The sequence below is a fragment of the Asterias amurensis genome, chromosome 5, assembly GCF_032118995.1.
Source record: "Asterias amurensis chromosome 5, ASM3211899v1".
Classification (NCBI taxonomy): Eukaryota; Metazoa; Echinodermata; class Asteroidea; order Forcipulatida; family Asteriidae; genus Asterias; species Asterias amurensis.
This window is the reverse complement of record NC_092652.1, coordinates 2721708-2745332: the sequence shown is the minus strand read 5'-3', so window position 1 is coordinate 2745332 and position 23625 is coordinate 2721708. Positions and strand designations below refer to the sequence as shown.

The following is a 23625-nucleotide window of genomic DNA, read 5'->3' as shown; positions in this document are numbered from 1 at the left end:
CGTAAAGATGGCCGATTTACGTTATGTGGGAACTATCTATTATATATTGGCAAGCTTATAACCCTCTGCAAATCGAGATAATGTGCAACATTGATAATGCGGGCTGTGTTCGCCAGCTAGGTGTGTTAATCCCTTGCATCAAGATAAGGTAACAATTGCGGCATTGTGGGTGGTTTTCCTCCAGGTGTGTTTAATCTCATTGAATCAATATACGGTACAACATAGTGACGTCATATGTCTAATTCAATAGCTGAATTGTTAAGCTCGTTTTGTTTTGTTCTTCTTCTTCTTCTTCTTCTTCTTCTTCTTCTTCTTCTTCTTCTTCTTCTTTTATTTTTTTTGGGGGGGGTCGAGGTGGGGTGGAGTGGAGTTTGTTTGGATGTAGTTTGTTTCCTGATTGGTCTTTGTTATGTAATTAGGGTTGTTTTGTTTACCTTTTTTTGTATTAAAAAAGTTTGTAACATCTTATAGAGACATCTTTCCCTTTTTGTCTATGACACGATGCTGACTCTCTAGAAGCTAGCCCTGTCTTTATTCACGAGCCTCGAAGAATGACGTCAGACGTTCAGGCTATCTAGAAGCTCTCTTTGTGGAAATTGAAGCCGAAGGTATCACATTGGCTTTTGATGACAGATCCGAGAGCTGGCGCTCCGCAGAAGAACACTGACACCTTCCCTCTGTTCTCAGACTTAATCTTTGTAAATAGCTGCAAAAGATGGAAGCAATGGTGCAAGTTAATACTATTAAAAGTAATTTTTCATAGAAGGATGAATCTTGAATCGTTCTTGAATCTTAACCGCAGTGGACACTATTGGTAATTACTCCAAATAAGTACTAGCATAAAACCTTACTTGGTAACGAGTAATGGGGAGAAATTTATAGTATAAAACATTGTGAGAAACTGCTCCCTCTGAAGAGACGTAGTTTTTCGAGAAAGAAGTATTTTTCGTCGAATTTGATTTCGAGACCTCAGATTTAGAATTTGAGGTTTCGAAATCAACCATCTAAAAAAAGAAAATTCGTGTGACAGGGGTGTTTTTGTTTCTTTATTATTATCTCGCAACTTCGACAACAAATTGACCTCAAATTTTCACAGTTTTTTTTTATGCATTGTTGAGATACACTAGGTGAAAAGACTGGTCTTTGACAATTACCAATAGTGTCTAGTGTCTTTAACCCATTTAGGGTCTGTTAATCCATTCTGTCTAGAAGGGTGTTTCAAAAGAGGGCGCTACATATTATCTCCGGGGTAGAGAATCTCCTGCCACATCGGCATTCGATTGTTTTTCAGTATGACCATGGACCAATTTCATAGAGCTACTGAGCACAAAAATTTGCTTAGCATGACATTGTTGCTGTGATAAAAACAGGATTACCAATCAAATTGTCCACGTGATTTTCAGGATAAGCAAACACACAGCTAAATACCTGCAACAAGCAATATGCACCAAATGGAAATTTGGTTGGTAATCCTGTTTTTATCAAGGAAGAAATTTCATGCTAAGCAAATTTTTGTACTAAGCAGTTCTATGAAATTGGGCCCATGTTTTGAGGGACGCAAGCGCCAATAAAGAATCTCAATTATGATTGAATTTTGCTAATTAACTACCAGGTTTCTTCGTTTCTCACATACCTACCGGTATGCAGCCAGTAGACCGAAAACTCTTTTTAGTATAACTATCTCGTTCAATTTCCAGCAAAAACAGTTGCTATCCCTTAATACGTTCTATCAGGCAGACCCGATTGACTATGCAATATGATTAGACAATGACCCATGACTCGAAATCTCCAGTTAGTAAACACTTAAAGGAACACGTTGCCTTGGATCGGTCGAGTTGGTCTTTGAAAAGCGTCTTGGAACACTTTGTTATAAAATCGATATGGTTAGAAAGATGTTGTAAAAGTAGAATACAATGATCTACACAAATATGCCTCGAAATTGCGTGGCTTTTGTTTTACCTCCTCGACAAACACGGTCAGCCATTTATGGGAGTCAAAACTTTGACTCCCATAAATGGCCGACCGTGTTAGTTCGCGACGTAAAATGAAAACCGTGCAATTTTGAGTGATACTTGAGTGGATCATTATATTCCACTTTTAAAACATCTTTCTAACCATATGCATTTCATAACAAACGGTTCCAAACGCTTTTCATAGACCAACTCGTCCGATCCAAGGCAACGTGTTCCTTTAATACAGACTTGTGCACACAAACAATACTGCGAATTTACAGTGTAAACAAGAGTTCTACCTTTTCCCAGTCGGGTCTCCCCGCCTGCAGTTTAGTCTTGAGTCCCGTCAATAAATCACGGTTTTCCTTCTCATGGACCAAGTCTAGCGCCATCTGGAGGCCAATATTCTTCAGGTCAAATCGCTTCATACCGGTCATGAAGAGGTGGATGTCTAGGAACCGATCCAGTGAGTATTCACTCTGTTGATCCTCCAGATGTAAGAGTAGGTCAACGAACCATTCAAAGGCCATGTAGTTACGGTTCATCCAAATGAAATCCACCTAGAATGCAGGAGAAGGTATGTTAAAACTTGTACGATTTACCATTTCCAACTTGAAAATTATTTACAGATTTACCATTTCCAACTTTCATAACGTTTTCAAAATACTTGAATCACCCATTATATTCAAAGATTAAATATTCATTCAAAATATTTATTGTCATGATAAAAAGCATTAAATTTGTTAAAACATGTCACTCATGACCTCTACATGCAGGTGTCTTCTTTAAAATGTATGCTTCAAGGCAAGACACATTTGACATTGTAAAAGACCAGTATTCTCACTTGGTGTATCCTAACGTATACAAACGAACAAGGACATCAGGGAAAAGGGGGAAGAGGCAGACAAAGAAGAAGGAGGGATGACATTAGCTCTAGGCAGGACGAGAACAGCTAGAGATGAATGGCAGATTCGTGACGAGGGCTACATCCTGGACAAACACAGCCTAAATTCAATTAAAATCCAACAAACATAAAATACATTAAAGAAGCAAACCTTCTTGACAAATGGCAGATTCGTGACGAGGGCTACATCCTTGACAAACACAGCCTAAATTCAATTAAAATTCAACAAACATAAAATACATTAAAGAAGCAAACCTTCTTGACTCTGAGGGCGCGCTTCTGTCTCTCCAGATCCACCCAGGAGTGGTTGCAGTTCGGGCATTCGCTGAGGATGTTACGATGTCTGTACATGATGGATTGGAGAATGGACGCGTAGGGAGTGACACCAATTCCTGCTCCGATCATTACGGCATGCTCTGAATTGAAAATGCTTGTGCTTGGGGTACCGTACGGTCCCTGTATGTGAACCTTTCAAAACAAAAAACAGGAAAAAGGTTTCTTAGAGTCGCCTGGAAATATATTGTTCATTTTTGTTTACATAAAAGTATATTATGTTAACAAGAAAACAAATTGCTGAAATGATTATTTTTCGAGATTTGTATTTTGAACAAAACATACAAACTTGTTTGGCGGTGACTCCGCCCATCCTTTTTTGTAACGTCATTCGTCAATCGACGCAGATTGACTATTTAATATCGACCCCCTATATTTACGTTGTACAAGACAATCAACAATTGTCACGACTGAGACTAGAACCAAACACTCTGCTGATCAGAAACACCAGAGCTTGAGTCAAGTGCTCTTATCCACTCGGCCAGGACACGCCTTCAATCCAACTCAGCCGCCCGAGGACATTAAAGTTTACATTCAAACATTTTACTTACTCGTAATCGTCCACTTGATTTCAAATCAAATTTGACATTCGGCTTAACGAAGGGCTTACTCTTGCGTCGATCGTAGTTCTTGTACGAAGAGGGCGAGGTTGGTTCGATCTCTACCGTTACTGAAGCGCTCTTCAAAATAAAATAAATAATATCAAAAAAACAAACGTTTGATCAAACAAAACACACGATTATTGATGTGAATACGACATCTTTTGGATAAGAATAACCACTTAGAATGAATAATTATATAACTTGGTAGGATTTGAAACTTTGCATGGTGGAAATATGATATGGAGAGGTTTACGGTAGCACCATGTAATGACTATCTTTAGGTTGGGGTGGTTCTGAAAAGAACCGTTGGTTTCATTTCGACGTTTCGATCAGTATGCTCTGACCGTCTTCTGAAAAAAAGTTTATTTATATAACTTTGGTTGTAAACTCACATCATTTCCTAAAGTGAGTTCAGCAGCATCAGAAGTGTCCTGGTGTCCATTTGCAAATCTGGCCTGCTTCTTCACCACCGCCACTGCCTGCTCAACCTCCTTCTCGTTTTCATCAACCTCCTTCTCGTTTTCATCAACCTCCTTCTCGTTTTCATCAACCTCCCTCTCGTTTTCATCAACCTCCTTATCATGTTCATCAACCTCCTCCTCATGTTTCTCCTCCTCGTGTTTATCCTCTTCTGCTTCATCAACCTCCTCCTCATGTTTCTCCTCCTCGTGTTTATCCTCTTCTGCTTCATCGTCCGCCTCCTCATCCTCTTCCTCCCCGGTTTCCTCAATAATGGTCGGAGCACCATGCGCCTTTTTCCACTCTGTCGTGGGCAGCTCTTCAGGAGGCTGGTAACTGACTCGTCGGATCGTCAATTGAGGGCGCACTTCATCCTCCTCAAAATCCAACTCGTACTCGGACGAGTCCTCATCTGATCCGTCGATCCCTGAATGGTCAACCTTGAACTCTTGAACCGTGACGACGTTTGCCTCTTCATCCCCATCATCCGTTGGTGACATTTCAAATCCTTTGTTAACATTCCCCTGGTTAGAGGTTAGTGAAGTGACGCTGATATGCGCGCGTTTAATGGAGTGTGACGTCATGAGGTCGAACATGTGATAGAGTCGCTTGGTCCAGTTGCCGGCAGAGCGGATATGCACAGAAACAGTATCTACAGGCAGGGTGAAAATAATAACAATGTTATTAACTTATCTTTTAATACTGATAATACAAGATTTGTATGTAGTGCTTTATCACACTCATAGGGCGTATCAAAGCGTTCAGTATTGTCCTGCAAGAATATGTGGAACTAGCATTGCTAAAGAAGGCAGTCGCATTATTCGCTCCGAAAAGACGCCGCTGTAAACCCACCCGTATACCCTGTGCGTGGTGCGTGCGATCACACCGCATGACCCACCCGTATACACACTGTCATATCGTACGACTACTGTGCACACAATGTCATCCGCACTCGTACTGACGGCCGACGCATGCGGATAGTGTACGGGGGCATCGTGTGTGCGGTGTTACGCACAGTGAATGCGGGTGGGTTTTTATACAGCGGCGGTCTTTTTTCGAACTGAATAATTCGACTGCCTTGAGCAAGGCTAATGTGGAACTAGCGTTTTTAAATGAAAAGGTAATGGGTGTCGTGTTGAAATAAGGAATCGCCGTAAAACTTGTAAGTTCTTTTTTACTGATTATAGGGATGTTTCGAATTCATTGCTTTAGAAGAGCAAAAATAACCCAAAAGCATTCACTTTAAGTTTGATTGGCTTACCAATTTGTTCCGGTGCGCTGCTTATTGTGAACGGGTGCCACTCATGCTTCGCCAGGCCGGGAATTTGGATGAAGATGTAGTCGCCTGCCTTGTACTTGAAGTTCCGCGGTCTCGGCAAGACCAAATGGGTCACCTGAAAAAACAAATGTTACACAGACTTTCTCAGTATGAAAGTTTCAGTAGTGTCTGATGTTTCTAATCGGCCACCGTAGTACTGAAGCACTGGTGACCCATTATTACACCTGACCGTGACCGTTGAGAAGCACATTATTTTCTTTCCGCGGAACCAAACATTTTGAAAGATTTTGACTCAATGGGAGACTTTGGAACGCTAGGTGGCAGCAGACTAACCAGGTAAATTTCCATTCTTTACGTAGTTCCAAGCATACGCACATTACCGAGAACAATGGATTTTACCTGGTAAGTCTGCTGCCACCAAGTGTCCAAAAGTCTCCCATTGGTCATCGCGGTTGCAAGAGAAAAATGAAAGAAAACAGCCCATTGTTGCATCATCTGCTAAAAGGCTTAGGCCTGAAGTGTTTTATCATTTGAGTGAGAAACTACCTCTTCCTCAAAAACTACGTTACTTCAGAGGGAGCCGTTTCTCACACTGTTTTACACCATCAACAGCTCTTCATTTACCGCCTAAGTAAGTTTGTATGCTAACAATTATTTTGAGTAATTACCAATAGTGTCCATCAGGGGTCGATTTCACAAAGACTTAAGTTAGGACTAGTCCTATAGGAGTTATTACAGGCTTAAGGCTAGTCCTAAGTTAACTCGAGCTAAAGACTATAGTTCTCACTCTTTGTAAGGTCCACCCCAGAGCCTTTAATACCAATACTTACCCCGGAGGGTAGTAAGTTAACTTCCTTGATGTACGTTTTTCCAAATCGAAGCCTCTTGACAAGCTTCATCTCAAAGAACTTCTCAAGGATGAAACAAAACGCGGGAAGAATGAACCATAACCAAAAGTTGGGCGTATGGAGAATGAGCACGAACCAGAAGAGACAGTAACAGATCTTGTGGGTCCAGAAAAACACCTGCGAGTACAAGAGACATGGCAATAAAATACAGGGCCCACTTTCATGGCTCTGCTACGCAGAATTCTGCGCTTACTACGATCACGATTCGCCGCTTACGTGCAAGCGACGAATTTCTGCACTAGCCTTGTAAGCGTAGAATCCCTAGTAACGCGGAGTACGACACGCGCAGAAGCCAAAATTCACCGCTAACCCGTTAAATATGCTTGCCGTAAGCACTGAATTCCCTGATTCCGTAAGCGCCGATTCTGTGCTTACGGTAAGCAATGAAATTGGGCCCAGATCGCTATCGCTGAACGTTGTTATATACAGGACACCAGTATTCAGTATGAGGAGAATTACATCTGTACACCTTGCTCTTGTACCTTATGATGCCATTGTACACTAATCATATGTCCATTGTAAACAAATAATCAGTTCCCCGCCACAATAATGATTTGTCGCTTGTTTGTTTACTTACTTATTTAATTGTTTATTTATTTACTTAATTATTTTGTGTATTATTTATTGATTGGCTGATTTTTTGTGTAATTAATTAACTTATTTATTTATTTATTTTTTTTTTTTGTCTTTTTTTGTTTACTCATAATGTTTTGTAACGTCTTCGTTTATGTTATGGGTTTTTTCCCTTACATTGTTCCCTTGTTTGTATTTTCTGTACTTGTACTGTTGAGGTCGAATAAATAATAATAAATAATAAAGAGGGTTGTCTGAAACTCAATGGTGTTGAGATAAACCCATTACTTTTTCCATTTTTGTTTGAAGACAACAACAGACAGCAACTGTTGCTTCGGACTTGCGTTTTTGCTTCACCCATCACTCACCTGAAAGTGTCCAGACCGTCTGACGTAGGGGAGCGAGCCGCAAATGAGGATCAGCAAGACCGCGATGAGGATCCAGCCCGTGATAAAAGCACTTCCCTTCAGCTCACCGACTCGCAGACCAACTGGCAGGAGTTTCGGATTGGTAAATAGCAGCTCTACCGCCGTGATGTTTTTGTAGGTTTGCAATATTACTGTATGAACAAATACAAACATAATCATAGAAAATCCCGGATAAAAATTTACCTGGATTCCGGGTCCCGGATTCCTGCTCCTTTATGGGTCATTCTAATACGGAACTAACCCGGAAAGTGGTTAAAAAAAGTGGATCAGGCTCACTTCTGATCCGGATGTTTTTAGAGTGAAGGAGTAAAGTAAACACTAAATTAAAACGGCTAGCAAACTGTTGATTGGTGCTAAGCATTCCAGTTTTTGTGGTTAGCAGTGGTAAACTGATTTCTCCGGTTGAGTAATGCTACTCTCACACTGGGGAGAATATGCTAGCGAATGTGCTTCGAACGGAAATATTTACGAGAGATCGCCTATTACGTCACAAGACCGGACGGTCACCTCAAGGTGAAGCCTGTACACTTAAAGGCAGTGGACACTATTGGTAATTACTCAAAATAATTGTTAGCATGAAACCTTTCTTGGTGACGAGTAATGGGGAGAGGTTGATGGTATAAAACGGCTCCCTCTGAAGTGCCATAGTTTTCGAGAAAGAAGTGATTTTCCACGAATTTGATTTCAAGACCTCAGATTTAGAACTTGAGGTCTCGAAATCAACCATCTAAACGCACACGAATTCGTGTGACATGTGTGTTTTTTTCTTTCATTATTATCTCGCAAGTTCGTTGACCGATTGAGCTAAAATTTCCACAGGTTTATTATTTTATGCATATGTTGAGATACACTAACTGTGAAGGCTAGTCTTTGACAATTACCAATAGTGTCCACTGCCTTTAATTTGGGATAACCAAACTCAACTGTCACCAGACACACGTTGCCGCCTTTACTCCTTGGCTGAAATAGGGTTGTCCCCGTCACAGTATGGCGGCATGGGTGTTATCCTCTAAGAGCCCGCCTGGTATTAAATACTCTGGACAATATTGGTAATTGTCAAAAACCGTCTTCTCACTTGGTGTGTCTCCACATATATCTATAAAAAACAAACCTGTGAACATCTGAGCTCAATTGGTCGTCGAAGTTACGAGATAATAATGAAAGAAAAAACACCCTTGTCACACGTAGTTGTGTGCTTTCAGATGCTTGATTTCGAGACCTCAACATTCTAAATCTGAGGTCTCGAAATCAAATTCATGAAAAATTACTTCTTTCTCGAAAACTATGGTACTTCAGAGGGAGCCGTTTCTCGCAATGTTTTATACTATCAACCTCTCCACATTACTCGTTACCAATTAAGGTTTTATGCTAATAATTATTTTGAGTATATTCCAATAGTCCACTGCCTTTAAAGTTGAATGCACTACCTCCCCAACTTTTTACGAAGCAATATGGTGCCTTGCCTATAAGGGCACAAATGTCTAAGAATATACAAATCTTGTTAAAAAAGTAGGTATAAAATGTCTTTCCATTTTTAAATTCATGCGCATTAGAGAAGGGAAGTAGCCCAATTTAAAATGAACTTACGTGCGTTGCCGACGTGCCCTATGGTGTGTATTATGCCAAGGATAAAACACAAGTAGCCGATTAGTTTATGAATGTTGATGGTGTCATCAAATGGTAGACAACGAAACAACCATGTCGTTCTTAAGAAACTCAGGACCTTACGGAGCATCAGAAGAACAACCACGGAGCAGTCGAAGTTTAGCGCACTGCCACAACCACGAGCTGCAGGAAAAAATAGTAAACATCTCTTGGTTATTAAGATATTTTCTTCACCTTTTTTTATTTTAGTATTGTGTTTATTTAAAAGCACTGCCGCCGATTTCACAAAACTCTTCTTAACTTAAGAATACTCTTAGAGCGTAGAACGAGTCCCAACCCTGCACTGTAGCATTCAGACCTTAAAGTCACCTGGAAATATTTTTTTTTTCTTCTTTCAAACACAAGAGTATATGCTTACGAACAATAAAACAATTTTTTTAGTAACTGTTTGTCACGACTTATATGTTTAAAAAATATATAAAGTTGTTTGGGGGGCTGACTCCGCCTACCCCTTTTGTGACGTCAATAGAGGCAGACTTTGCATGCAATGCGTATAGTAAACACACGTGCAAAGTACATGTACGTCCAAGTCGTCAGTTGGTACATTTCAAAAAGTGTTTTTTTTTTAAACGTACAAACTCACGACTTGGTCCGTACATGTACTTTGCAATTGTGTTTACTTCTGCCTCGATTTAGGTCTACTCTTAAATTTGTAAATAACATAAGAACTGATTTTTTAAAACCTTAGTTTACTGTTTATTTTCATTCCACTCATCAAAACACATATATTAGTGACAAAAGCTTTATTTTGAAAAAATACCACTTCCAGGTGACTTTAAGATTAATCCTAAGTTAGGCAGAGTTACTCGTCCTAACTCGAGATAAGACGAGACCTAACTCTTTGTGAAATCGACCCATGGACACTATTGGTAATTACTCAAACAATTTTGTTAGCATAAAAACTTACTTGGTAACAAGCAAAGGAGAGCTGATGATAGTATAAAACATTGTGAGAAACGGCTCCCTCTGAAGTAACGTTGTTTTTGATAAAGAGGTAAATTTTCCACTTAAATATTTAAATTTTATTTCGAGACTTAACAGAATTAGACTTTGTGTGGCATGTTTTTTTCTTCCATTAGTATTTCGCAACTTCGACGACCAATTGAGTTCAAATTTATACAGGTTTGTTATTTTGTGCATTATATTGAGATACACCAAGAGAGAAGACTGATCTTTGACAATTACCAATAGTGTCCAGTGTTTTTAAAGACACTGGAGACCAGTGGTGTTAGCATAAACCTTACATGGTAACGAGCAATGGAGAGCTGTTGATGGTATTAAACATTAAATGTCAAAATGTTTGGGAAACGGCCCCCACTGGTTGTTTTTGAGAAAGATGTAAATGTTCTCACTCAAACATTAAAATACCTCTAGCCTGAAGCCCTGTATTATTCATCCTAACGCACAAAAGGTGTTCGGTGCCCTTTTAAAAGGCTATGTCACATGGGTTTAATGAAATTTAGCATGACGTCATTACATTCTGACATTTCAAAGTTGACCTTTTTGAATTGAAGTAATGTTGGCGACAAAAGGGTGCTGCGTGTTTGCGTAAACTGTTTTTGTGAAAGGGTAATTCCGCATTGAGAAATTACGATCAACATAAACAGCTAAGAGAGAGGTTTGTGGGACACCATGTGAATATCTCGTTTGAGTAGTGAAAACAATCAGAGCATACTGATCGAAAAGTTGAGTCATTACCTACACCGGTTCTTTTCAGAACCAACACTGTACTTGACACTATTGGTAATTGTCAAAGACCAGTCTGCTCACTTGGTGTATCTCAATATATGCATTACAAAACAAACCTGCGAAAATTTGAGCTCAATTGGTCGTCGAAGTTGCCAGATGAAAGAAAAGAAGAAAAAACATGCTTGTCACACGAAGTTGTGTGCTTGATTTCGATACCTCCAAATCTAATTCTGAGGTCTCGAACTCAAATTCATGGAAAACTACTTTTTTTTCCCGAAAACTTCGTTACTTCAGAGGGAGCCTTTTCTCACAATGTGTTTTACTATCAACAGCTCTCCATCGCTCGTTACCAAGTAAGGTTTTATGCTAATAATTATTTTGATTAATTACCAATATTGTCCACTGCCTGTTAAGAGAGATTCATAAATACCTCGGACATTTTCGCTATTCCTATTGGTGGAGAGCGCGTCACGTGGGTGTGTATAAACCTTTGTTTATGACCGGTAAAAAGTGTTGAAACATGGGCGTGACACGCCTGCTTGCACATGTACTTATAAGACAGTTTCTTCATTCATATTGGTCGAGAGCAACGGCCGGGACAGTTGTGCCACATCACGCGATATGCGCGACGCCCACGCATTCCCTTTAAGAAGTTGTTTACCCGAGGGACGTTGAGGGCTTTACCATTTCATAGCTGGAGGGGTGTTGTGTTGAAAGAAATCATTGAACAATTATAATTTTTGCATTTATTTTACTTTTTGACCAAAAGTGTTGATGTTTTTTAACCGAAAAAGTATTTATGAATGGGAATCAAAGTGTGTTGAATCGGTTTTCAACTAGTGGGTTAAACCCGCCAAGGGCCTGGTTCTTTATAATTTACCTCGACTTCGTCTCGGTAAAATTATCAAGAACCAGGCCTGAGGATTAAACCACTAGTTGAAAACCTCTTCACCACACACTGATTTCCTTATTATTCATAAGGTGCTACCGCAAATCTCTCTTAGTTAATACTTCCACCATGTAAAGTTTCAAATCCAACACACCAGCTAAAAAAAACCAGTTGGAATCCGCCGTCTTGGAATATCTTATAACGGCTTCGAGGACAAGAATGAGATTGATGAGGAAAATAAAGAGCAGAAATCCGATCCTTTTGATGTTATTCAAGATGTAGTTTGCTGCTGTAGTGTGGGAACGAACGTCTTTTTTCGTTTTGCTGACTTGAGATGATTTCAACCATGCTGACGCTCTGAAGAGAACAAAAAATAACTATAAGGGTTTGCAAATGTATTTATTATCCTGTTCCAATGGGAGACTGTGGAACGCTAGGTGGCAGCAGACTTTCTTGTAAATGGGGTTGGTCTTTTAGATTTGAAAGGCCAATCCCTTTAAACCATTTTGAGGTACGGTGGACTCGATAGAATCACACTATTGGGTATGGGTAAATTTGTTTGTATAAAACCGAACCACGCAGTATGTAATCCAATTGTTCACCATAGCTCGTATTAATATAGGCTGCTGTGTGGGTTTTTTTTTCTCTCGTAATTCTTTTTTAGCATGTGTGTTTTTTTCTCAGTCTTCTGTTGATTGCAATGTTCTGTTTTTAAACTGATTGAATAAATATAAACTTGAGATATTTTTGATGAGATGATAATACAAACATAGTAGACATTTTGTTTCCTAATTTCAAAATATCTTCAAGATGAACTACACATAGCTTATAATAGGTTTTGGGAATGTGCCCCCTTCTTAACGTCAATAAAATGCAAGATTGAATTATTTCTTTCCTTGAGAAATCGTGGCTTCAGGAAATCGAGGCTCTGCGACTCTTTTGTAAACATGTGACATCACAGGTCACATGGTAAGATAGGAAACATTCTCTCTAAAGGTTTAGACTGGTAGGCTTGTGCACAAGTCGTTAATGGTCCCACACGGTGAGATAGTCGAGTTGATGGCGCCGTGCTCTCGCGCGATCTGCTGGTTGCCCGACTTCAACTCCCCATTAACTGGGACCGTAGTCGTGAGAGCAGCAGCCTCGGGGGCGAAAATACCGCAGAAATCGCGGTGAGAGTCGGGACGCTATCACAACGAGCGACAGACATTTTAACAACTTGTCCACAAGTCGAATGGTTTGGGAGTGAATTTCAATATAGAACTTTTAGAGAGTATAGTTACTCGTAGCGAGCTCACTAACTGGGCGTTCCCCTCGTTGGGAACGCCCTAGCCTTTTGTCAAGGCCCTCGTAGATTGGACAGATTCTTCTCCTCCACTCGCGTGTGTGGTATCCCGTTCCAGTCGCTTGGGACCTCAGCTCTACGAAGCTGTCAAAGACACGAAGGCCTTGACAAAAAGCCAGAACGCCCCTCGATTAAGAACTCCTCTTTTTGAGTTAACCATTAATTTATCTGTAACGCAAATTATTTGACCAACCCGATTGAGAAGTTCTCCATGAGGCCTGGATGCCGAACCAACACATCCAAGAACTCATCAAATGAGATGCTACCGCTGTTGTCTTGGTCTGCACTTGTGAACAGTGTGTCTGTCAGATGGTTTAGCTTGTTCTCACTTATCTGCACCGAACTTTCAACCATTCCTGTCTTCAAGAGACTCCTCAGCTCCTCTTTGTCGATCTCACCATTGTCTTTAAGAAGAGGGTTAATACAAATGTCATCATCTAAAGAAGTATCCCTCTAGCTAAAACAAACTCATATACTGCCTCCATCTTGGTCATGCTCCTCGTATCAAATAACTATAATGAATGCTAATAATCATTTTTTAAAAAGGAACAAGACTAGTTTGTTCATCAAGCCTCGGTTTGGTGACATTGATATGCAGGTCTACTGACAGCGTTTGGTTAAATTAAGCACTTGACACTATTGGTTACTCAAAGTAATTATTGGCATAAAAACTTACTTTTGAACGAGCTGTTGATGAAAGTATAAAAGATTGTGAGAAACGGCTCCCTCTGAAGTAACGAAGTTTTTGAGAAAGATGTAATTTCTCACTCAAATAAAGAAAGACTTCAGGCCTGAAACCCTTTTTATAGCCATCTGATAGCACACAAATTTGTGCAAAAATGCCTTGTTGCAGAAACAAGGCCGTGCAAGGGTGTTTTCTTTTATTCATTTTTCTCTCGTGTATTCTTCGATGATCAATTGAGTCAAAATTTTCATAGACCCGTTATTTTATGTATGTTGGGGGATACACCAAGTGGGAATTCTGGTCTTTGACTTTACCATTAGTGTACAGTGCCATTAAGACGTTTAAGTTAATGTTGATCATTATTTGCCTTTGACTCTGTATTTACCTTAAGCCATTGCAATTAAGTTTATTCTATTTACTCATTCGGGGGAAAAAAACTTAACAATTATGCGCCGTTTAGTATAATCTGCTACATTTTAATTAGGCAAGGCAATTCCTATAGATTCTTTGTTTTTAACAAGTGAAATGACCCACTAACTCTATGAAATATTCTGCCAAGCTTCACTCAGTATGCCAACGTAAAAAAAACCGTGACATGACATTTTAATAAAATCGTAAAAACTTGTGACCTACAACCGTTTCGGTTAACGGAGCGAGGCGACGCCTTAATGTTTCGCCGATTTCTAAAAGGTTTTTTTTCCAAGCTCTCTCTCTTTGTGCTTTAGTCATATCTCTTTTGTTAACATTCAACAGCCCCAGGGTCCAATTTCATAAAGCTGCTTAAGCAAAAAAAAATGCTTAAGCACGACATAGCTCGATTATTATACACATGTTACTGGCCACAATTTTATGCCATTATACATTGTTTGTGACTGGTATTTAGCCGTTGTTTACTTATAGCACAACAATTGAGTGGAGTCTTGGCTGGTAATCTGATTTAACTATAAGCAAGGATTGTTTTGCTTATACGCATATATACGAATGCGATGTATGTTGACAACGTTACATATTCGCAACGAATAATTCGCAGGGGTTGAGTTGAGCTCAACTCTTTTGCAAAAACAGAGTTTTGGCGTCAAGTTCATGACAAATTCGAAGGAAGTATGAATGGGGCTTACATCGCCCCATGATGCGACAAACATGACATTTATGAACCTTTCAACCATTTCTATGCATGGCTGACTGAGCGACCCCCATGATATTTTGCATTTCTATAAGGTATAATAGACCTACACGAGTTAATTCATTTTGAAAAGAGGCAAAGACCTTAATAAAAGAAATTTGTTGATGCAAATTACAAAACGAGTTTCCAGAATATTGCAAGTTGTATGTGACGTTAAAAGTGCAAGTAGGCGTCATGGTCTAGACTTCTACACTAATCCAATTGTTAAGTGTTTTCAATTGTTCCAATTAGCCAAACAATTCTACGAACAGGGAAACGGTGGTTTCAGATTTCTGACGGATAGTCCTTTTCAAATAATTTGTGCTGTAAAGGTTGTTGCAATTATATCGCGCACCCCAGCGTGTAAAGCAATCGGGACCTCCTATTTTTAGTCCCTCTTTTATTTGCACTTGTACTTTTTGGCATGCATTGGGGACCTTCACCCAATCGGGGAACCTTCACCCAATCGGGAACCTAATAAACCTCTCGTGTTACAGTCTACCGGTTTGGTATTATCTATACATATTTTTAAATGGGGAATTTTGTTTCTGGGTGTGGTGAAGGTTGCTTAAATACGACGGGTCAAAGTGAAATGAATATCATCTCAATTTCGAAAAACCATTGTTGAAACAAAATTTGTTGAAAGATTACTTTCTTTTCCACTCATCTTTTTGTAGCAAGTTTTGAACGTCTCGTAGTTAAGAACTCTGTACACTTCAGTTTGTAATAATTCTAGTAAGACCAACATAATGGAATATCTTACTGTCCAAGTCGTACATAGTGAAGAAAAATTGAATCTTGTCTTCTTTTGTTCCTTCGTTGAGAAGGAACAAACCGTCCATCATCTCAGCTAAGGGTATTATGCCAGTTTTATCCTCGTCAAACACGTCGAAGAAACGATCTGCAAAAAACTCCTTCAAACGGAAAGCTTGACTTCAGAAATAGTGTCTCAAATAAATTTTGAGCATAAAACATGACACAATACAACATACAAGCACAAATTACATACCCAAAAAACACACAGACAATCCGGTAACCTAGCATCTTATTTAAAAAAGGTCATTTCTAGGAGCAGTCCACTTATTATCAAATTTATACAGGTTGTTGTTGTCCAAAGCTATTTTTTCTCCAATGTGTAGTGAAACCTAACTAAGTTAAAAAAGGAGGTCATATTCGGTTTCTTGTTCTTGAACCTACAATTATAAATAGCTTTCTTCGCCAAAATAATACATACATTTTCCAACAGTACCTCAGAGTTATGTACAGAGCAATAGAGAGTTGATAGTATAACACATTGTGAGAAACTGCTCCCTTTGTCAACGTGTTTTTTAGAAAGAAGTATTTTTGTTCTCAAAAGATCTGAAAGCACACAAATTTTGCAAGAAGGGTGCTTTTCTTTCATTATTTTCTTGCAGCTTCGATGACCTATTGAGTTCAAATTTCCACAGACTTTTTATTGTTAGCATTATGTTGGGACACACCAAGCGAGAATATTGGTATTTGCTAATATTGCAAAGGCGTCCAGTGCATTTAGAGCGAAATCAGTATAAAATAAATACCAACGTTGAGTCTTTATCTAAAGAAAAGAAACTAGTCTAAGAAAGTCAATCATCTCCACCACTTACATTTTTTACTTGGAGGACCTTTTTGAAAGTTTGCCTGTCAATATTTTGGGCACCTTTGAATTTCTTAGCCACCCAGGCCAGCCATTCGTTGTCAGCATTGCGAGAAGGCCTGTCAGAAGAAAAAAAAATGAGTTATATATCAAAAATGGGGAAATGTACAAGGTTTGTATGTTATTTGTTTTTGTTTTGTTTTTGTTTTGTTTTTGTTTTGTTTTTAACCATTCTGTGTGACGTTTCTGAGATGTTTGTCTTTTTCCGTATTTCTTGCGTACATTGCAGGCAAAATCAAAAACAGGTCTAAATCAAAAAGGCCCAAATTCTACAGCTCAAATTTTTAAGGTTGTTCGTTCTGTTTCCTTCATCATGTATGTACTTATTTGTCTAAGATTGCACCACACAGCATCTATAACAAATTATAAAACATCACGGGCCCTTAAGCGGGCCCGGACCCCACCATATAAAGGTTTTGCAATCGACTACACATATCTTTTATTTAAATTTTGAAATGTCGTAATGAAGTAAAATATCATAATTATTTTGTCAGGCATTAATCTTGTATAGAAACTAACTTGAAATTACACCTTTTTTCCCCTCGCCAATTATAACTCAGTGGACATTATTATTTAAGCCGAGTACTTGCATTATTGCACACAGTAGATGCCGCAATGTAAGACAAATCTCACAATACATTTTTATTCCCTACCGCCCGACCAGCCCAATAAAGTATTACCTAAAAGACCCAAACTCTACAGCTCAAAATTTTGAAGGCTGTTGGTTTTGTTTCAAATGAGCCTCTTGTTGGCCTTAGACTGAACCACAGAGCATCTAGAATGCACAAGTTGGCACAACCCACAACAAAAACAGTATGTAAACTTTAGAATAATACTACTTTCATTGAAATTATAGCTTAAAGGGACACACCGGCTCACCGTTTACGCAATTTAGGGGTGTAGAATCATAAATAATGTTTTTATAGATGGTTGCTGTAAAAAAATCATCAAAATAGCACGTATTTAAAAAAACCAAAGCGGCCATATAACAAGCTTCCGTTACACGGACTCTTTGAATGTGAATCTTACGTTAGATTTTTCACCATTATTTACATTTTGTAGCGATAATTTGAATCTTTTTCGTCAATTATTCGTAAATAATTTTGTAAAAAAAAGATTTAAATTTGGTTAAGTAAGTTACTTTTAGACGGCTGAAAGTAAAACTAGCCCGGAAGGTCACATGATTGTTTGTACCACTTTTTGGTTAGAACAATCACACGACCTGCGTTTTTGTCTTAAAATGCTAAAAAACGGCTAAATTTGATGATTTTTTTTAAGGACTGTTCTTCTTCATTCCTGGAAGACCGTTGAAGTCATATCTTAGTCTATTTTGTAGCCCAAAAAGCCCTTTAACTAAAATGTTAAACGTTGTCCCATTAAATCTGCAAGGGCCAAGTGTACTAAATAAGGGGGACTGCATAATATGTCGCCAAACATGACAAATAGATCAACGCAACAGTTTTTTTATATAATTTATCAAACTACACAATTCAAAAACCTAAATCATTTTACACGAAAAGTACAAGTCAACCCGTCTTTAAAGGTCCAGTACTATACATGAGTGAATGCTTTCTTTTCCTTCACATGTGCGGAAAGACTATCAAAAACTTACTGATCCGGAGGGTGGTTATGTGACAATGGTTTGGCGATGTGGGATTAGGACAAAGGTACACACTATACACGATTTGAACTTATCACATAACAGAAAAAGATTCGTGGTCGACATCATAAACAAGTTTGTTTTGTATAATGAAACACTATTCATAAAAACCTCAGACAGTTTCTTCCTATCGGTGGGGAGCGCGTTACGTTGGTTTGTATAAACCTTTGTTTATGACCGGTAAAAAGTGTTAATTCATGGGCGTGTGGTACGCGACCTTGCACCTGTTCTTATAAGATAGTTTCATCGTTCCTATTGGTCGGGAGCAACGGCTAAAACAGTTGTGCCACATCACGCGATACGCGCGACGCGCACAGCATTCCCTTATAAGGAGTTGTTTACCCGAGGGCGGCGGAGGGCTTTACCATTTCATAGCTGTGGAGGGGTGTTGTGTTGAAAGAAATCATTGAACAATTGTAATTTTTGCATTTATTTTACTTTTTGACCAAAAAGTGATAATGTTTTTGACCGAAAAGGTATTTATGAATGGGAATCAAAGTGTGTTGAATCGGTTTTCAGCTAGTGGTTTAAACCCGCCGAGGCCTGGTTCTTTATAATATACCTCGACTTCGTTTCGGTAAAATTATCAAGAACCAGGCCTGAGGATTAAACCACTAGTTGAAAACCTCTTCACCACACATTGATTTCCTTATTATTCATATGGTGCTACCTCAAACCGCTCTTAGTTAATACTTCCACCATGTAAAGTTTCAAATCCAACATACCAGCTAAAAAAAAACAGTCCGAAGGTTCAATAGTCTGAAGGTTCGATAGTCCGAAGGTTCGATAGTCCGAAGGTTCGATAGTCCGATCGCACAAATTTCCCATAACAGGGGGTTCGTTAGTTCGAAAATGTAATAGGGTTCGTTAATTCGAACATTTGATGCGATAGTCCAAAGGTTCATTAGTCCGAAGGTTCATTGATCCGAAGGTTCACTGGTCCGAAGGTTCGGTAGTCCGAATCGACGATAAGGTCCGATAGTCCGAATCGACGATAAGGTCCGATAGTCCGAATCGACGATAAGGTCCGATAATCCGAATCGACGATCGAACCTCATTGTCAATTCGGACTATCGGACCTTATTGTCAATTCTGACCATCGAACCTTCGGACTATCGAACCTTCGGACTATCGAACTTTCGGACTATCGAATCTTCGGACTATTGAACCTTTGGACCAACGATACTTCGGACAAACGAGCCTTCGGACTAACGAACCTTCGGACCGTCAAACCTTATTTTCAAGCTGTAACCGTCCTGGATTTGGGCGATTTGGTCTATAAAAAAGGCGTTTGTCATGAATTGAAGTCACATGGGTCGAGTTCAAGCGAGGGACTCAAGTCGACCATTGGTCGATTTTGCCTGGTACCAATGATGTAGGCCTATTGAACGGATAGGTTACCAAACATTGACAAGCGGTTGACAATGGTCGACGCTCGAACTTGCTCGAAATTTCTGACCCCACAAAATGGCGGATCGTAGTTATGGAGTGAACGGAAAACCACAAGATTTCGAGGCAGTTTTGTGTAAATCATTTAATGTTACCCCCAAACTATTGTTAACATACAAGCTTACTTGGTGATGAGCAACGGAGAGCTGTTGATATTATAAAACATTTTGTGAAACGGCTCCCTCCAAGTAACATGTTTTTTTTTTAGAAAGAGGTAATTTCTCACTCAAATATTAAACGACGTCAGACCTGAAGCCCTTTTCGGCATCTTCAATGACCATTTCATTCAAAATTTTCACAGATTTGTTGTGTTATGCATATGTTTATGTTGGTGGAAAACACCAAGTGATAATACTGGTCTTTGACATTACTGACAATCGTGTCAAGTGCATTTAAAGGCAGTGGACACTATTGGTAATTACTCAAAGTAAATTTTAGCATAAAAACTTACTTGGTTATAAGTAACTGAGAGCTGGTGATAGTATAAAACATTGTGAGAAACGGCTCCCTCTGAAGTAACGTTTTTGAGAAAGAAGTGATTTTCCGCGAGACCTCAGATTTTAGAATTTGAGGTCTCGAAATCAAGCATCTGAAAGCACACAACTTCATGTGACAAGGTGTTTTTTTCTTTCATTATTATCTCCAACTTCGTTGACCAATATTGAGCTGTTTTATGCATATGTTCAGATACACCAAGTGAGGAGACAATTACCAATAGTGTCCGGGGTCTTTAAATCATCTTTCCAAAAAACGTCTTTTAACATGTTTAAAATTTAATTTTATTTATTTTTTTACAACAAACGCTTTTTATATCCCAAAGCACCCACCACAAGGTCACGTGTCCTCTTAACCCTGACGAGTATTGTTTACCGCTTCTTTCTTAAATCCTTTTAGAGTGGTCAGCAACAAGAACTGCGCTTAGAAATCAAGATAAGTGGATTTTTACAACTCCAGTTATTCAGTCTCCAAAATTTATTCTATAGAAATTTGATTTTTTTTGAGAGAGACAGCTAGTCGTAAACAACATGGAGTAACTAATAGTTGGCCAGCCCTATGCGGAGATTGGAGAGGAGTTGTGTATCACAAAATTAGCTAAATGTGACAAATCAATCTAAAACATCAGGGAAAGTTCGGTAATTGGAATTAAGCTCAAAATCTATGCATTGAAATTGTTTTGTCAGATAATATTAAACGCGGACATTAATTAACAACAAATGTAAAGTTAGTTTATTTTATGGAAACGTTACGTGAATGGACCGATCCGGCCTGCCAATCAAACTGTGCGCGTTCACCCATTTGACCAATCACAGCAATGATTGTGGTCGGACAAACTCGGTCATGCGTGCGCGTATATTTGACACGCGCGGCAGAATCGTGCAGAATGTCATTGGGAGTGTTCGTACACGTGTCTTGCTCACGTGCACGGTGGGCGGAGCTTAGTGGAAAGCCGGGACGGTCCATTAAATAATCAAAAGACCATTTATTTTACTTATTTACTTGTTTTATACTTTCTTATTTATTTGTTTACTTATTTGTTCATTTTTTCGTAGTTATTCTTGTTTGCTTATTTGTTTGTTTAGTAAGTTAACTAGTTAGTGAGTTGGTTAATTAGTTAGTTAGATAGTAGTTTTGATTGTTTAATGTTTGTTATTTATTTTAGGGTCGATGGTCTTAGCTTTCGATCCAAACCGGACCTTCTTCAGAGACATGCTATTTTGTTATTTAGTACTAAAATAAATATTTTGTGTGTTCTTTAGATGTCTGATATACCAATGTTTCTTTATTCGGCTAAATTTTAGTTTTCAATTATTTAAAAAAGAACTTAAAGCCATTATACACTTTCGGTAAACAGTATTGTCCAAGTCCCACACTTCGTGTATCACAACTTATATATAAAATAACAAACCTGTGAAAATTTAGGCTCAATCGGTCATCGGAGTCGGGAGAAAATAACGGGAAAACCCACTCTTGTTTCCGCCCGTTTCGCCGTGTCATGACATGTGTTTAAAATAAATCCGTAATTCTCGCTAACGAGAATTTATATTGTTTTACTGTTTTCTCAAAAAGTAAAGCATTCCATGGACTAATATTTCAAGAAAGTCTTTCACCATTACCTTCTGTAAACCCTGTAAATAATTTGTAAATCTGTGAACTTTTTTTTTTTTTTTACTGTACCGAAAGGGTCCAATGGCTTTAATGTCAGAGAGTCATCAACTAGGGAGGTCACGTTTTCGGGAAAAACACGAAAGGTCAAACTGGTTGCTTTTTTTCCATCAAGAATTGTAGGCCGACATTTATGCGTGACACATGCTACAGATTAAATTTGGTGTGATTTGGAAAATGCGTCCCATAATTAAAATGTATAAACTTAAGGGACAACATCACAATAACCCGATGGAAACACTTCACAACAACCCTATTAATTGTATAATTTTAAAACTAAAACAAAAACCAATGACATTATAAAAAATATTTTCGATCACTTAGAGCAATTATGTGGTCTTTATAAATCGGACGTGGGACAAGACGAATGTCTCCTGGTGCAATTTTCATATTCTGTTTTCTGTATTTCGATATTATGTGAAAAGACCCTTAAAAAGGAAAAGGAATTTTTCATGTTTTGGGGAAAAAAGTCTAGTTATGAGGCAGTACTGTCACAGCAGGATACAATTGCCCGAGTTTTTGACACCAGATATGGAAAGACCACTGTTAGCCCTAATCACAGCCGAAAGGGAAATTTTCTGAGACCCCTGGCAAGTTGACATTTTGGGGTCCAAAAATAGGGTAAAAATGTTGATTTTGCAAGTTCTAAAAACATACTGTAATGCATAACGCAAAAATAGCAAAAGGGTGTTATTTAAAGCAATAATTTTTTTTCTCAAGGAAGGCCAAGGATAATACTTTGTAGTGATATAAAAGGTTTTTTGAAATAATGTTGCATTTTGGTTGGGTGGAGTTGTAAATGTGAGCTAAAAACCAGTTTTTCAGACCCCAAAATCGGCCTAAAATGGCCAAAAAACAAAATGAGCCGTAACCATGGCAACGGGCTATATATAGAATTGAAAATGCAATTTCGTTTACTTGCACCCCAAGGCCCTTCTACCCACAAAGTATAAAAAAAAATCATTTTTTGACCGTGAGCAAGTGTCAACTATTTACCTGAACTGACTCTTAATAACTCATTGTGAAATCATCCCCAGTGCCTTAAATACAAAGAAAACTGTCTCAGACCATCTTCCTCCATGCTCAGACAGCGTACCCTTAGCCTACCCGTAAGCCTAGGCAATAGCCTATACTCACCTTAGCCGGACATCACGCTGGCTCTTCGTGCGATCTTTGAAAGACTGCGACATCTCAGCATGAAGTTTTCAAGCCGAACCTTTGTAAAAGCTTTAGCGACGTTTATCATCAAGCTCTCGATCTTCCGAGTGGGGACAATGTCTGGATCTTCCAAAGCTCCGTCAAGTTGAATGTCACTATCAGCCGTCGATGACAACTCGTGAAGTTGATAAGTTGTGGCACATTTGGACGAGTCAGTGACGTTGTCTTATACGCTACTTTGTATAACATGTACTAGATGTGTACTTGAATGAATCCCTTAAGAGGTTGGTTATTTGGTAGAAATTTCAAAAACTTTCCTAAAGGTTGAGTGAATATGCAAATACAAGTTCAGTGTGCCCCCGCATTTTAACACGATGTCAAATAAGTCAGATCACTTCTCATGCGTATCACACTTATAAAATGTGTGTGTTTTTTTTTTTAGCGCCTGTTAGGAATAATCTGTTCCAGTGACAGATTTCATTGTGACGTTACAAATAAGCCCAAGGTTTAAAATGGCAGTCGCCATCTTCACCAAGGGATACTAACAACTGTTTTGTGCAACCAAGCGACACGTAACTAGTTTGTAGTACTTTGTATAAATACATGTCGTCACCAATCTTGCTGACCTAGCCCGAGTTTTGTATACG

At 38.8% G+C, this 23625-nt stretch overlaps 1 protein-coding gene across 1 annotated transcript; it reads right to left on the bottom strand.

The window, feature by feature from the left end:
• Positions 1-574: 574 nt before the first annotated feature.
• On the bottom strand, positions 575-23334 carry LOC139937827 (NADPH oxidase 5-like). Its single transcript, XM_071933150.1, has 14 exons — positions 22958-23334; positions 16499-16607; positions 15637-15787; positions 13220-13430; positions 11836-12038; positions 9026-9226; positions 7379-7569; positions 6360-6554; positions 5512-5644; positions 4184-4902; positions 3741-3869; positions 3112-3324; positions 2252-2512; positions 575-706 (listed from the first exon to the last, which is right to left on the bottom strand). The coding sequence occupies exons 1-14, from the start codon at positions 23008-23010 to the stop codon at positions 575-577; spliced, it is 2901 nt and encodes a 966-aa protein (XP_071789251.1). The 5' UTR covers positions 23011-23334.
• Between the last annotated feature and the right edge of the window lie 291 nt (positions 23335-23625).